The sequence below is a fragment of the Hyperolius riggenbachi genome, chromosome 6, assembly GCF_040937935.1.
Source record: "Hyperolius riggenbachi isolate aHypRig1 chromosome 6, aHypRig1.pri, whole genome shotgun sequence".
NCBI lineage: Eukaryota > Metazoa > Chordata > Amphibia > Anura > Hyperoliidae > Hyperolius > Hyperolius riggenbachi.
In genome coordinates this window covers 42,587,853-42,602,457 of record NC_090651.1, presented here as the reverse complement: position 1 = coordinate 42,602,457, position 14,605 = coordinate 42,587,853, and the positions used below count along the sequence as shown (strand labels likewise).

The 14,605-nt window shown below is 43.7% G+C and overlaps 1 protein-coding gene across 7 annotated transcripts in view; it reads left to right on the top strand.

Moving 5' to 3' along the window:
* NEXN (nexilin F-actin binding protein) overlaps positions 1 to 14,605 on the top strand; it is a 110,101-nt gene that overhangs the window by 57,377 nt on the left and 38,119 nt on the right. For all 7 annotated transcript variants that reach the window (XM_068239177.1, XM_068239176.1, XM_068239174.1 and 4 more), the window contains 2 exons: positions 3,087 to 3,284; positions 7,043 to 7,264. In XM_068239177.1, coding sequence (XP_068095278.1) covers positions 3,087 to 3,284; positions 7,043 to 7,264 — 420 coding nt within the window. The remainder of the gene's footprint in view (positions 1 to 3,086; positions 3,285 to 7,042; positions 7,265 to 14,605) is intronic.

Below are 14,605 nucleotides of genomic sequence, written 5' to 3'. Positions count from 1 at the left end.
AAGGGAACCAGAGATGAAACCTAGAAAAGATTTTATACATACCTGGGGCTTCCTCCAGCCCCATACGCATGGATCGCTCCCACGCCGCCGTCCTCCGCTGCCCGCAGCTATGAGAACTGGGACCCTGCTCTTCCGTCAGTCAGAGCCAGTCTAAGCGTAGGAGAAGTGTGCTGTTTGTGTATCAAGCAACCAGGAAGCACACTCATCCACCATCAGTCGATCCCCCTTGGTGCCCGATAACTGAGACTCTAATGTACAATACTTTATGTTGTCTTCATAAAGAGCCCAAAATGAAGCTACAATATACAGACGCTATATATTTATATTCATGATCCATGGGTGGGAAATGAAGACAGCTTTTTCAGAAAATTACGGAGACTGCACCAGCGCAAAAGAGACTTCTGCATCGGTTTCTTGACCTGAATTACTAAAGAAGTATTGATTTTTCAATTTATAGCAGAATATGTAGATGAAAAGTCATTTGGTCCCATTGAGCTCACTGCTCTATTAGAATAGTCAATGGCCACCGCTAGGGCAAAGGCTCTATCTTATGAATGGATTCCAGCAGAGACATGTGTTGGACCTCTTCCCTTAGAAGTGATACCATTGAAGGCTCTTTCACAGTAAGACGTTACAGGCTCATGTTACAGCAGCCTGTAACGCAGCCCAACTCACAGCAATGAAAAATCAATGGGCTGTTCACAGTGCCCACGTTGCGTTAGAGTAGAACGCTGCACGTTCAATGAAAGTGCAGCATGCTGTGCGTTATACTCATATGTGGCTGCGTTACACTGTTTGCACATGCTTAGTAATGTCTTTTTTTTTTTTTGACGCATGCTCTGTTTTCGTTCTATCAGTATAGAATGAAAACGGCGCACCAAGAGACGCATAACGCGGCTCTTTATAACGTCCGACTTGTACTCCACCAGCGTTGCGTTAGGGGCATGTTGTGCCACCTTAACGTAGCCCCAAACGCAACGTCCGTATGTGCAAGAGACCTTACTCTTAAAACAATCTTGGTGTATGTCTTATGGATTTTCCCGCTTTTTGGCCAAAACAATGGAATCGAATGAAAGTTAAAAAGAATTTTTTTTATATTCAGAAAACAAACGATGATGCCATTTTTTCAATTAAAATTCTATCGGACATGTTGGAAAAATCTTTATATTCGATCTAGCCGAATAATCAATCTAAATCGATCTATCTAATCGAGAAAAAAAAAATGTACCATGTATAAGCACTATTAATGTCTGCTTTTCACAATTGAACAGCTTTTCTCATCTAGAACCTAGGGAACAGTCCCTAGGGCAGGGAACCTATGGCTCGGGAGCCAGATGTGGCTGTTTTGATGGCTGCATCTGGCTCTCAGACAAATCAGTAGGGGTTGATTCACTAAGTTACACTGCTCAAGCAGCACAGCTTAGTGTGGCAGCGCAAGCAAAAATTTCAAAGTAGCGCACTACTGCTGTAGCATCTTCTACTAACTTACTTGCACTACCCCAAAATGAACAGCTGCTCCAATTGTCCCACTCTGGACCCTGTCAGGTCCAATGACTTTGTAGGATGAGATCCCCACACTTTGATTGTGACAGGCAGCCTATTGGGCCAAAGTGCAGAGATCTCCTCCTACAAAGTGAATCAACCCCCAAGTCAGCTAGCTAAATGTACAAGCTGTTAGTCAGTATTTCTCCTGTCTGGCTCTAGTGGAAATTGCTGATCTTGCTGAAATACAAGAGAAGCTGAAGACGTGTCTGAGACTTCTGCTGCCCAGCAGATCAACTGTATACACATCACCATGGCAACAGGGACAGCCCTCTGCTGCGCATGCTCACTGTCCCAGTTTGAAACATATTGTATGGCTCTCACGGAAATACATTTTAAAATATGTGGGGTTTATGGCTCTCTCAGCAAAAAAAGGTTCCTGACCCCTGCCCTAGGGGATACTTACTTCAGGAAGGGGAAGTCTCTGGTTCCTAATGAGGCTTCCCCCATCCTTCTAAGCCTTGGTGATCCAGTGCTGCCCCCCCCCCCCCCCCCCCAATTACAGCTGGCCGTGCTTGCAATATTTACCTACCACAATTCTGTGCAGACGCAGTAGCGGCTTTCCGATCACGCTCAGGTGGAAGTAGCCGAGCTTGATTGGGTTCGCTCTACTGCCCAGGCGAGAAAGTTGCCTGCCCAGTAGAGCAGACACGACTACTCCCTACCCCCCTCCCCATGGCCTTTTTTTTTTTTTTTTTACAGTTTTTCTTTAACAAATGCCCAAGAAATGCCCAAGCAAAGCAGTCCTAAACTATCTTCTGGGTGTTCCCCTCTTCTAGGGAGGGGAACTAGAGAGAGGCAATTTCTCAAGCGTGGCTACTACTACTTTTAACCACACCCCTCCATTAAGAAAACATAATTCTTTTTGACTTCCTACTAATGTACTCATAACTAACAAAAATAAATCACTACACTTACACATCCTTTTAAATTAGGTCACAGAATTGTTTTACTTTTAAGGTCAACCAGGATTAAAGAAACACTATCAAACCAAGTGTTCTAAAATGACAATGTACAAATAATGTCTAAGTAGCTGTGTAATCATTTTCCTACTTTTCATGTTAAATATCAGAGGCAAAAGCTGTAATTCACTGTGTGTAGATTTTAGCTACGTTTGGAATGTCTCATTAGCATAGGTGAATCTCTGCAGTCTGACATGCTAAGAACAGTGTAATATTGAGGCAGTTATATGAAATGGCTCTGGTGTCAGGTTTCACATTACAATTTATGTTGCACATAACATACATTTCCTCTGCTTTCTGCAGACATTTCAGTCAGAGACAGGTACCTGCCAGTGAGAGCTTTCTCTCACACACAGGGTTAACAGATGTAGTGTGAGGGAATCCCCCCTCTCAAGGTTCACTGGCCTGTCAGAATCAGCGTGAGGGAAGTGTGAAAGGAATTTGATAACAGTAAACAAACAGATTAGCAGTCAAATGTATACACCAGTACTTAACAGCACTTCCCAAACATTCCTATCTCAATAGAAAAAAAAAAAACGTTTATCAATAGTGTTCCTTTAATTTTCTTTTTTTCTTAACCAGGAGCCAGATGAAGATGGCTTGCCACTCAGTAAGACCACATCTCAGGAAGCACTCGCACCGGGTAAACTGGATATCAAATTTGAAGAACTTCTTAAACAAAAAATGGATGAAGAAAAAAGGTTAAAAGAAGAAGAAAGGAAACAAAAGTTGGAACTTGAAAAACAAGAGTTTGCTCAGTTACGAGAGGAAATGGGAGAGGTACAGTATTTGTTAATCCCCATATGTCTCAAATGTAATTGCCATCATAAACGTTCTTATTTCTTACCACCACCATGGTATATGTACGGTTTCACCATTTTTCACATAATAATAGGGATATTACCCTTCACATATTGAAAAGCTCTGCCTTTGATGTGAGCTGTATCTGCCAATATATGTCCAGAAAGAGACTCTGTAACAAAAATGTCATCCTTTTTTCTACTATCCTACAAGTTCCAAAACCTATTCTAATGTGCTCTGGCTTACTGCAGCACTTTCTACTATCACCATCTCTGTAATAAATTAACTTATCTTTCCCCTGTCGGATTTGTCGCCCTGTGTCTGGAAGGCTGCCAACTCTTCGGTGTTGTTGATGCACACTCCCGTGTGTGTTATTTAGATTAGGCAGCCTCTCTGCTCTCTCAGTAAGAGAAGAGAGCTTTACAAGCTGGATAAATCGTCCTCTGTTAGGCTGTGAATGGAGCTGGGCTGTCACATGCTTTGGAATTACAGACACCGCAGAGCTGTCTGCAGGAAGAAACAATCAGCCTGTCACTCTTCAGTGGATGAGAGCTGCAGGGGGGAAAGAAGGTAAACACATAAATGATCTCTGGAGATTCAAAAGGAAGGCTGTATACAGCCTGCTTGTGTATGGCTGTATTTTCTATGTGTGGACATACTGTGCATCAACCTACTTCCGGTTTTGGTGGCCATTTTGTTTATAAACAAACTTTTTAAAACTGTTTTTGACTACTTTTAATGCAGCGGGGAGCTGCAAAATTGTGACAGGGGGGAATAGGAGATGTCCCCTAACGCACTGGTATGTTTACTTTTGAGAGATTTTAACAATACAGATGCTCTTTAAAGGGACTCCGAGCTCTGAAAAAAATGGAAAGTTGTACTCACCAGGGGCTTTTTCCAGCCCAGTGCTGGTCGGGAGGTCCCACGCCGGCGTCCTGGCTCCTCTCCTTCTCCCCGCTCCGGAATGGCTGGCAGGCCGCATGCGCATGCGCAGTACTTTCACGCCGGCCGCCGTGATGACGCGAGGCGGCCGGCGTGTGACGTAATCCGCGTCATATGCGGAAGAAGCAGCCCGACACTCGGGAGAGTGTCGCCCGGGCTGCGGCCTGCCAGCCATTCCGGAGCGGGGAGAAGGAGAGGAGCCAGGACGCCGGCGTGGGACCTCCCGACCAGCACTGGGCTGGAAAAAGCCCCTGGTGAGTACAACTTTCCATTTTTTTCAGAGCTCGGAGTCCCTTTAAGTTCTCAATCATTCACATTTGGATTTTCAAGAATTTGAGGCGAGCCCTGAAACCTATGTTGTGTTCCTCTTAATAACCAGATCGATAGCAGCCTGCAGATTATGTGCAAATTGTTTCATTAAGGCTTCTTGCACACAGGGACGTTACAGGCGCACGTTAGTGCAGTCTGTAACGCTCCCCCAACGCACAGCAATATAACACAAGTGGGCTGTTCACACTGCCCACATTGCGTTACATTGTAACGCAGCAAAGTGCTGCATGCAGTACGTTATAGACGGCTAAGCCGCGTTAGACTGTTTGCACATGCTCAGTCATGTTGGGGAGGAGGGGAGAGCGGCCGGGCACATGGCTAATTAATATTGACTGCACTCAGTGACGTGCAGTGTTTACTTCCTGGAGCGGCCGCTCTGTGCGGCGATTGGCCGGGCGGGACCACGTGATGCCGCATGCGTCCAAGAGTACGCATCACGGCATGACGGACGTCAGAGTGAGCTGCACAACGCGGCTCACTCCGACGTCCACACCAGAGAGCACCAGGCGTTGCGTTATGTGCCCTATAACGTCCCCTAAACGCAACGTCCTGGTGTGTAACTAGCCTATAGGAACTTAAAGAGGAACTCCAGTGAAAATAATGTAGTAAAAAAGTGCTTAATTTTTACAATAATTATGTATAAATTATTTAGTCAGTGTTTGCCCATTGTAAAATATTTTAAATCCCTGATTTATATTCTGACATTTATTACATGGTGACAATTTTACTGCTGGCAGGTGATGTAGCTGCTGCTTGCTGTTTTGGCAGTTGGAAACAGCTGTAAACAGCTATTTCCCACAATGTAACAGGGTTCACAGACAGGAAACTGCCAGAAGTACCTTGGTACTCAGAGCTTCTTGTGGGAGGGGTTTCACCACAATATCAGTCATACAGCGCCCCCTGATGGTCTGTTTGTGAAAAGGAATAGATTTCTCATGTAAAAGGGGGTATCAGCTACTGATTGGAATAAAGTTCAATTCTTGGTCGGAGTTTCTCTTTAAACACTTCAGCCTTCAGTCGTTTTTCACCTTATGCATCCGAGCAATTTTCACCTCCCATTTATTCGCCAATAACTTTATCACTACTTATCACAATGAATTTATCTATATCTTGTTTTTTCCGCCACTAATTGGGCTTTGTTTGGGTGGTACATTTTGCAACAAATTATTTTTTTGTAAATGCATTTTAACAGTAATATTAAGAAAAAAATGGAAAAAATGCATTATTTCTCAGTTTTCAGTCATTATAGCTTTAAAATAATACATGCTACCGTAATTAAAACCCACGTATTGTATTTGCCCATTTGTCCTGGTTATTACACCATTTAAATGATGTCCCTATCACAATGTATGGCGCCAATATTTTATATGGAAATAAAGGTGCATTTTTTTTAGTTCTGCCTCCATCACTATTTACAAGCTTATAATTTAAAAAATATTAGTTGTATACCCTCCTCATATGCATATTAAACTATTTGTTTTTTTTTTATTATTACAATTTTTTTTATTTGCGAGCATGCTTGCTCACAGGAACTAAAAGGACATGGTTTTTTTTCAGAAAGACCGCAGCCTCTGAAAAGAAGCCATTGCTGTTTGTACCGAGGACTTAGATCGATGAATGGGAACAATGTTCCCATTCATTGATCTCCGGGCTACCGGGGATGGGCGACACGGGGGCGTCCAAAAGGCGAAAATGGTTAATTGAATATCACTGCATGAATGAGGCCTCGTTCACATCTAAAATTGTAATCGCAAACATTTTGCAATTTTGCGCAGTGGGTTCCCCCCCCCCCCCTCCCAGCGCTCCACTGCGCGCTGCGTTTTTGGTAAAAAAAAACGGTATTTAAATTCACTCCCGGACGCAAATCAGGAAGTGAACTCTTTGACCTGGAAAATAATAAATACGATGTATTTATTCTTAAAAACGTTCACACAATCGCTGCACAAAGCTTTGCCATTGAGGCAAAATCGCCTCAAAAACGTACAGGCACCGCTTTGCTGAACGGATCGGAAATGAACCGCTGAGATGAGAACTCTCTCATAGGGAGTCAATGCAATGTGTTTTTAGGGCGATTTTGAAAATCGCCTGCACTTGAAAAAAGGGCAAAAACGCCCTTTGTGTGAAGGAGCCCTCAAGGTGCTCTTTATACATCAGTCATTTCACAAGTTCTCAGCGCCTTAAATAACAAAAGTGTGAATACTCACTCAAATGTGTGCGTTTCACTTGCAATGTACTGCACAGAAATGCATGGAACCTGCCGCATTGGTCCACATTTGACTGTGTAGTCCTGGTCTTGTATTGCTTCTGAAGCCAATGTAAAGTCCACCCGAAATCAGGTTGTAAGTGCCGGCTGTACTTCTGCATACCTTACGGGGGACATAATGGAACAATGAATCTGCACTTTGCAAGTAGTTTTTTTTGGTCTCCTTTGGTTCAGTATTTAATCGCTTTTTTTTTTTGAGCAGGAAGAAATAAATGAAAGTTATGAGGTCTTAAGTAGAGAGTATGAAGAACTGATCAAACTAAAAAGGACGGGTTCCATTCAAGCAAAGAACTTGAAAAGTAAATTTGAAAAGATTGGAAAGCTGTCAGAAGAGGAAGTACAGAAAAAGGTGGAAGAAGAAAGGTTAAAAAGGAAGGCCATGGATGATGAACTGAAAGAAAGGGAAGCGGAACATTTTCATGAGGTAAGTTGGTGTATTGTAGGTGGCAGTAGTTTTTGCCGATATACAGGGGGACCGCTACTTACAAACAGGTTCCGTCCTGGAGAATGCAAGTTAAATATGTAAGTTGAGTAATGGTGAAACTGAATCAATGCTTTGCTTTCGGACTCTGGGTTTGGACATATAGTATGTTTTTGGTTGTTTTCAATATGTTTCTATAGTGTTTTAACCTCTTGAGGACCGCAGTGTTAAACCCCCCCTAAAGACCAGGCCATTTTTTGTAAAATAGGCCACTGCAGCTTTAAGGCCAAGCTGCAGGGCCGCACAGCACACAAGTGATTCCCCCCCCCCCCTTTTCTCCCCACCAACAGAGCTTTCTGTTGGTGGTGTTTGTTGTTTTATACAAATATTTGTGTTTTATTTTCTAATATTTTTATCAATTGTATTATTTTTTACAGTTCCCCCTCCTTCCCTCCCTCCCCCCGCCAGCCAATCAGCATGATTAGCAGTCATAGGCTTCAGCCTGACAGCCGATCACATCCCTGCCTACAGAGGGGACAGCCGTGTCACACGGCTGTCCCTAGTACAGCGCTGCCCTAGATCGCAGCGCTGTACATGGTAATTAGATGGCGGTTTCGCTGTCTAACAGTTGACCTTTAGAGCAGTTACAGTACAAGAGGAACAAAGCACAATTTACAGCACATATAAACACTTGGAGGACCTGGCGCTCGATGGCTGGAGGATGCAATGTCCCTGAAAACCAGCTGCTTTATTAAATATGTGAAAACAGTACCTGTTTTTGCATAGGTATAAGAGAAATACCTCCTGCTGTTACATGAAGTCCTCCGTGGGCATAAGTTCCGTGCATTGTGCACAAACACTGCTCGCGCGGATGTACTGGATCTGACTGAGGACGCCGAATCTCTCCACCGGAAGTGATGTCGCATGCTCTGCGTTCCAAAGGATATGCAGGATGCTGTCGGCTCAATTACTTTTTATGGAAGCACAGAGGGGACACACCATAGTGCAGACTGCGCCTAGTGTTGGACAGACCCCACAACAATTGTACTTACTGACAAATGCTTGTTTATTAACATATCAAAGATTAACCACTTCACCACTGAGGGGTTTTACCCCTTGAGCACCAGAGCAATTTTCACCTTTCAGCGCTCCTTCCATTCATTCGTCTATAACTATATCATTACTTATCACAATGAAATGAACTATATCTTGTTTTTTTAGCCACCAATTAGGCTTTCTTCAGGTGGGACATGCCAAGAATTATTTTATTCTAAATGTGTTTTAATGGGAAAATAAGAAAAAATGTGGGAATTTTTTTTTTCAGTTTTAGCCTTTATAGTTTTTAAATAATACATGCTACTGTAATTAAAACTCATGAAATTGATTTGCCCATTTGTCCCGGTTATAAAACCGTTTAAATTATGTCCCTATCACAATGTTTGGCGCCAATATTTTATTTGGAAATAAAGGTGCATTTTTTCAGTTTTGCGTCCATCCCTAATTACAAGCCCATAGTTTATAAAGTAACAGTGTTATACCCTCTTGACATAAATATTTAAAAAGTTCAGTCCCTAAGGTAACTATTTGTGTTTTTTTTTATTGTATTTTTTTTTTTAATAACAAAAAAAATAAAATAAAATAAATTGGGGAGTGTGGGAGGTAATGAGTTAATTTTGAATGTATAACTAATCTATTTGTGTATGAAAAATGCTTTAGGGTGTAGTTTTACTATTTGGCCACAGTAAGTTTTTGTTTATGCGACCTGCAAGCGTACAGGGAGGCTGGGCAACTTTTTTTTCACAATGATCATGCTGCTTCTCATAGAAGCAGCTGATCATTGCGGGGGGCTTAGATCAACGAAAGGGATCAACGTTCATTGATCTCCGGGCGAGCAGGCGGCGGCGTGCACGAGCGAGCGGGAGTGCGGACAGCGGCGGGAGCGGCGTCAGGTACGGATTTCTCCGTCCCTTGGTGGTAACAGGGTGGAAAAAGGAACGGAGAAATCCGTACCGCTGGGGGTAAAGTGGTTAAAATCCCGATCCGGATTTCCGCCAGCAGCCTTCCTTAGGGGAGCGTTGTTTGTGCACATTGCATGGAATTTATGCCCATGGAGGACTTCATGTAACAGCAGGAGGTATTTCCCTTATACCTATGCTGCTTGCAGGTACTCTTCTCACATATTTAATACAGCGGCTGGTTTTCAGGGACATTGCATCCTCCAGCCATCGAGCGCCAGGTCCTCCAAGAGTTGATATGTGCTGTAAATTGTGCTTTGTTCCTCTCGTACTATAACTGCTCTAAATTGGTCAACTGTCTCCAGCTTTAGTTAAAGGAATACTATCGATTCACATATTTTTTTCAATTGACACAGGAATTGTTTGGGAAGTGCTGCTAAGTACTGGTGTATACATTTTAGTAGCAACTTCTTTGTTTACTGTTAGCAAAATACATTCAAAGTTTACTGACGCCAAAACTGAGGCTGACTGAGCCATGAGGAGAGGTGAAATTCCCCTCACACTTGATCAGTTAACTCTATGTGTAGCTCTGTGTGTGACAGAGAAGAGAGCTCCCAACAGCTGCAGATCCTGTGTCCTGTGTGTCTGACTGAAGTGTCTGAAGAGAGCAGAGGAAATGTAACTAATTGTCACAGCTTTTCATACTGTTTTTGCTTTCAGAGTTTGATACGTTTGATATTTGCTTTCTGTAGTCCGATATGCAACTCTGGCTGTGCATTGAAGCAGACACCCCTTCTGCAATTGATTTGTCCCAATATAGCTAAATCCTACCCTCAATAAATTACAGTTTTTGCCTCTGATATTTAACATGGAAAGTAGGAAAATGTTTACACAGCTACTTAGACATTATTTGCACACTGTCATTTTAGAACACTTGGGTATTGATAGTATTCCTTTAATGTGATATTGGTGACAGGATAAGTGAGCACCAATGCAAGGATACTTGGCCAACATGAGCAGCTTTGAGAGAAAGTATGGATGGGTACTTTAGGGTCAATTCACACTGAATCAGCTAGCTGCGAGTACAGCACTTTACAGTGTGAAAATCGCCCCACCAGGGGCTGAGATCTCCTCCTGCGCGGCATAACCCGAGCTCAGCTCGGGCTTACCGCTAGGGAGGTTAAAGCAGAACAGACAGCTGCTGTGCAGTCCAGTGTCCATGTTTCCCTATGGGTCAGTTCACATTGTATGCAATTAAACAAAGCTTTTCACAATGCACTGCTTTGCTGATCAGATCAAAATGCCACATACACAATCACTGTTGCCTGAGGGGATCCTGACTAAGGCCTGGAACCCACTGAAAACCGCAAACGCAAAACGCAACCGCTAGCGTTTTGTCTGAGCGGTTTGCAAGCGGATTCATGCGCGTTTTTGGTCGTGTTTTGCAACATTGTATTTTTTCCCCCAGCGGGTGCCTAGCGTTTTGCGTTTTGCGTTTTTATCCTGATTGGTCCTGTGAATTATTTTTCATTTTGTTACAGTGTGCTGAACCGCAAAACTCTAGCAAAACCGCTCAGTTTAGGTTTTGCTGAGCGTTTCCGCTAGCGGTTCAATACTTTACATTGAAGCGCTAACGCTCCCAAAATGCTGCATGTCCTGCGTTTGCGTTTCTGAGAAACGCAAACGCTCCTGTGGAAGTTGCCCCATCCATTAACATTAGCCCAGCGTTTTGGCAAACTGCTAGCATATCGCAGTGCTGCCAAAACGCTGCCAAAAGCGCTCCTGTGGGTTCCAGCCCTAAGGGTTGGAACCCACTTGGAATCGTGCAAGCGCTGTGTGCAGCGATTCTTAGTCCAACTGAGTTCACTTTTGGCTCCAGTTTGGAAACGATGTACAGTATACCCAGTGGAGAATCTTTTAAAAATCAATCGCCCTGCAGCATTGCACTGTTCGTTGCAATGCAAAGCTATAGGCCATCAATCTGCCAATTTTCTTGCATCGTCCCGCAATTGTTTTACATTTTCCATCGTGTCTAATCAATTTTTAGTGAAAATCGGTCCATCTGACATATTGGGGAATCGATTCCAAGCAGATGAATCAAATCTGCAAGGAATCGAATGAGGACATCAATGAGTGTATGGGCTGCTTAACCATTTAACGGCAAACTATCGTATTAAAACGTCATGCTTTTGCCTGTTAATGGCAACATGACGTTTTAATACGTCACGCGTTCCCGCTGCCGCTCCGCACGTGTGTGCGGCACTACCGTCGCCGTTTCCGTCGGGATCCCGTGCTGAGTGATTGGGGAAGAGGACCGAGCGGTCCTCTACCCAATCGCACTGCCTAGAGTGAATGGACGCGACCGCAAACAGCAGCCGCGTCCATTCAAAAAAACAGGAAGCTGCCACAGTTTAAAGCGAACCTTAAGTCAACTGAAAAAAATGAGATTTACTCACCTGGGGCTTCCCTCAGCCCCCAGCAGCCGATCGGTGCCCTCGCAGCTCCGCTCCGATGTCCCAGGACCCGCCGGCGAGCACTTCCGGTTTGCCCGTCACCGGCCGACAGGCATGGGAACGCGAGTGATTGTTCGCGTTCCTGGCCGCAATAGCAGCATAGGGGGCGATATACAGGCTGGGAACGCGAACAATCACTCGCATTCCCATGCCTGTCGGCCGGTGACGGGCAAACCGGAAGTGCTCGCCCGCGGGTCCTGGGACATCGGCGCGGAGCTGCGAGGGCACCGATCGGCTGCTGGGGGCTGAGGGAAGCCCCAGGTGAGTAAATCTCATTTTTTTCAGTTGACTTAAGGTTCGCTTTAATAAAGTGTAAAAAAAAAAAAAAAAGTGATCAAAAGTGATCACTTCCTATACGGGAGAGTGTTCACTAGCGCCATCTTGTGGCCAAAAAGTATAGTACACATACATATACATACACATTATTAATAAAATTACACTTCCAACCCTTCCCCCCCCCCCCCCCCAAAAAAAAAAAAAACACTTGTATATAAAAATCAGCTTAAAATAAATAAATAAATAGTTGCCTTAGGGACTCAGCTTTTTTTAATCTATATTTTATGGGGGAAAATTAATTTTAATTTATTATTAATTAGGGGCTTGTAATTATGGCCAGAACAAAAACAAAACAGAAAACACCTATATTTCAAAATAATATATTGTCACCGTACATTGTGATAAACATACATATATCCAGGCACATCGCCTCTAGTTAGGACATTAAATAAATTTTTAGGGAAAGGGAGGTGCTGAAGGGGGTGTGGCTAGAAACAGCAAAAATCAATTAACCCTTCGCACACTCACATGCAAATGTTCAAACAAATGCATTCACAGATTTACTCATCCAGGCACAACTGTTATCCCTACAGCTAAATTAAAAGCCAGGGTTTTAGTTCACAGAAGAATGCATTCTTATGCTTAGTCACCTATACTGCGCAGAAGTACCCAGGTAAACATAGGTGTCCTAACTCTGGCCCTGTAACATGCATAGTGCAGACATGCAAACACATTCATTGCATCAAACCTATCAATGGATTAGGAGCACACATCCTAACTTCCTCTCCTGGGAAAGACAGTGCATCCCACCAATCGCACAAGGGAGCTAACTTTATGTGTCCATGTGCACCATGCGCATACACCAGCATAAGCTGTCTGCATGCTGACAAACATACAGGGGAAGGGGGGAGTGCACCGAATTAGACCCTAGCCACAGGGGTCAATGATAAGAATAAACATACATATATCCAGGCACATCGCCTCTAGTTAGGACATTAAATAAATTTTTAGGGAAAGGGAGGTGCTGAAGGGGGTGTGGCTAGAAACAGCAAAAATCAATTAACCCTTCGCACACTCACATGCAAATGTTCAAACAAATGCATTCACAGATTTACTCATCCAGGCACAACTGTTATCCCTACAGCTAAATTAAAAGCCAGGGTTTTAGTTCACAGAAGAATGCATTCTTATGCTTAGTCACCTATACTGCGCAGAAGTACCCAGGTAAACATAGGTGTCCTAACTCTGGCCCTGTAACATGCATAGTGCAGACATGCAAACACATTCATTGCATCAAACCTATCAATGGATTAGGAGCACACATCCTAACTTCCTCTCCTGGGAAAGACAGTGCATCCCACCAATCGCACAAGGGAGCTAACTTTATGTGTCCATGTGCACCATGCGCATACACCAGCATAAGCTGTCTGCATGCTGACAAACATACAGGGGAAGGGGGGAGTGCACCGAATTAGACCCTAGCCACAGGGGTCAATGATAAGAATAAACATACATATATCCAGGCACATCGCCTCTAGTTAGGACATTAAATAAATTTTTAGGGAAAGGGAGGTGCTGAAGGGGGTGTGGCTAGAAACAGCAAAAATCAATTAACCCTTCGCACACTCACATGCAAATGTTCAAACAAATGCATTCACAGATTTACTCATCCAGGCACAACTGTTATCCCTACAGCTAAATTAAAAGCCAGGGTTTTAGTTCACAGAAGAATGCATTCTTATGCTTAGTCACCTATACTGCGCAGAAGTACCCAGGTAAACATAGGTGTCCTAACTCTGGCCCTGTAACATGCATAGTGCAGACATGCAAACACATTCATTGCATCAAACCTATCAATGGATTAGGAGCACACATCCTAACTTCCTCTCCTGGGAAAGACAGTGCATCCCACCAATCGCACAAGGGAGCTAACTTTATGTGTCCATGTGCACCATGCGCATACACCAGCATAAGCTGTCTGCATGCTGACAAACATACAGGGGAAGGGGGGAGTGCACCGAATTAGACCCTAGCCACAGGGGTCAATGATAAGAATAAACATACATATATCCAGGCACATCGCCTCTAGTTAGGACATTAAATAAATTTTTAGGGAAAGGGAGGTGCTGAAGGGGGTGTGGCTAGAAACAGCAAAAATCAATTAACCCTTCGCACACTCACATGCAAATGTTCAAACAAATGCATTCACAGATTTACTCATCCAGGCACAACTGTTATCCCTACAGCTAAATTAAAAGCCAGGGTTTTAGTTCACAGAAGAATGCATTCTTATGCTTAGTCACCTATACTGCGCAGAAGTACCCAGGTAAACATAGGTGTCCTAACTCTGGCCCTGTAACATGCATAGTGCAGACATGCAAACACATTCATTGCATCAAACCTATCAATGGATTAGGAGCACACATCCTAACTTCCTCTCCTGGGAAAGACAGTGCATCCCACCAATCGCACAAGGGAGCTAACTTTATGTGTCCATGTGCACCATGCGCATACACCAGCATAAGCTGTCTGCATGCTGACAAACATACAGGGGAAGGGGGGAGTGCACCGAATTAGACCCTAGCCACAGGGGTCAATGA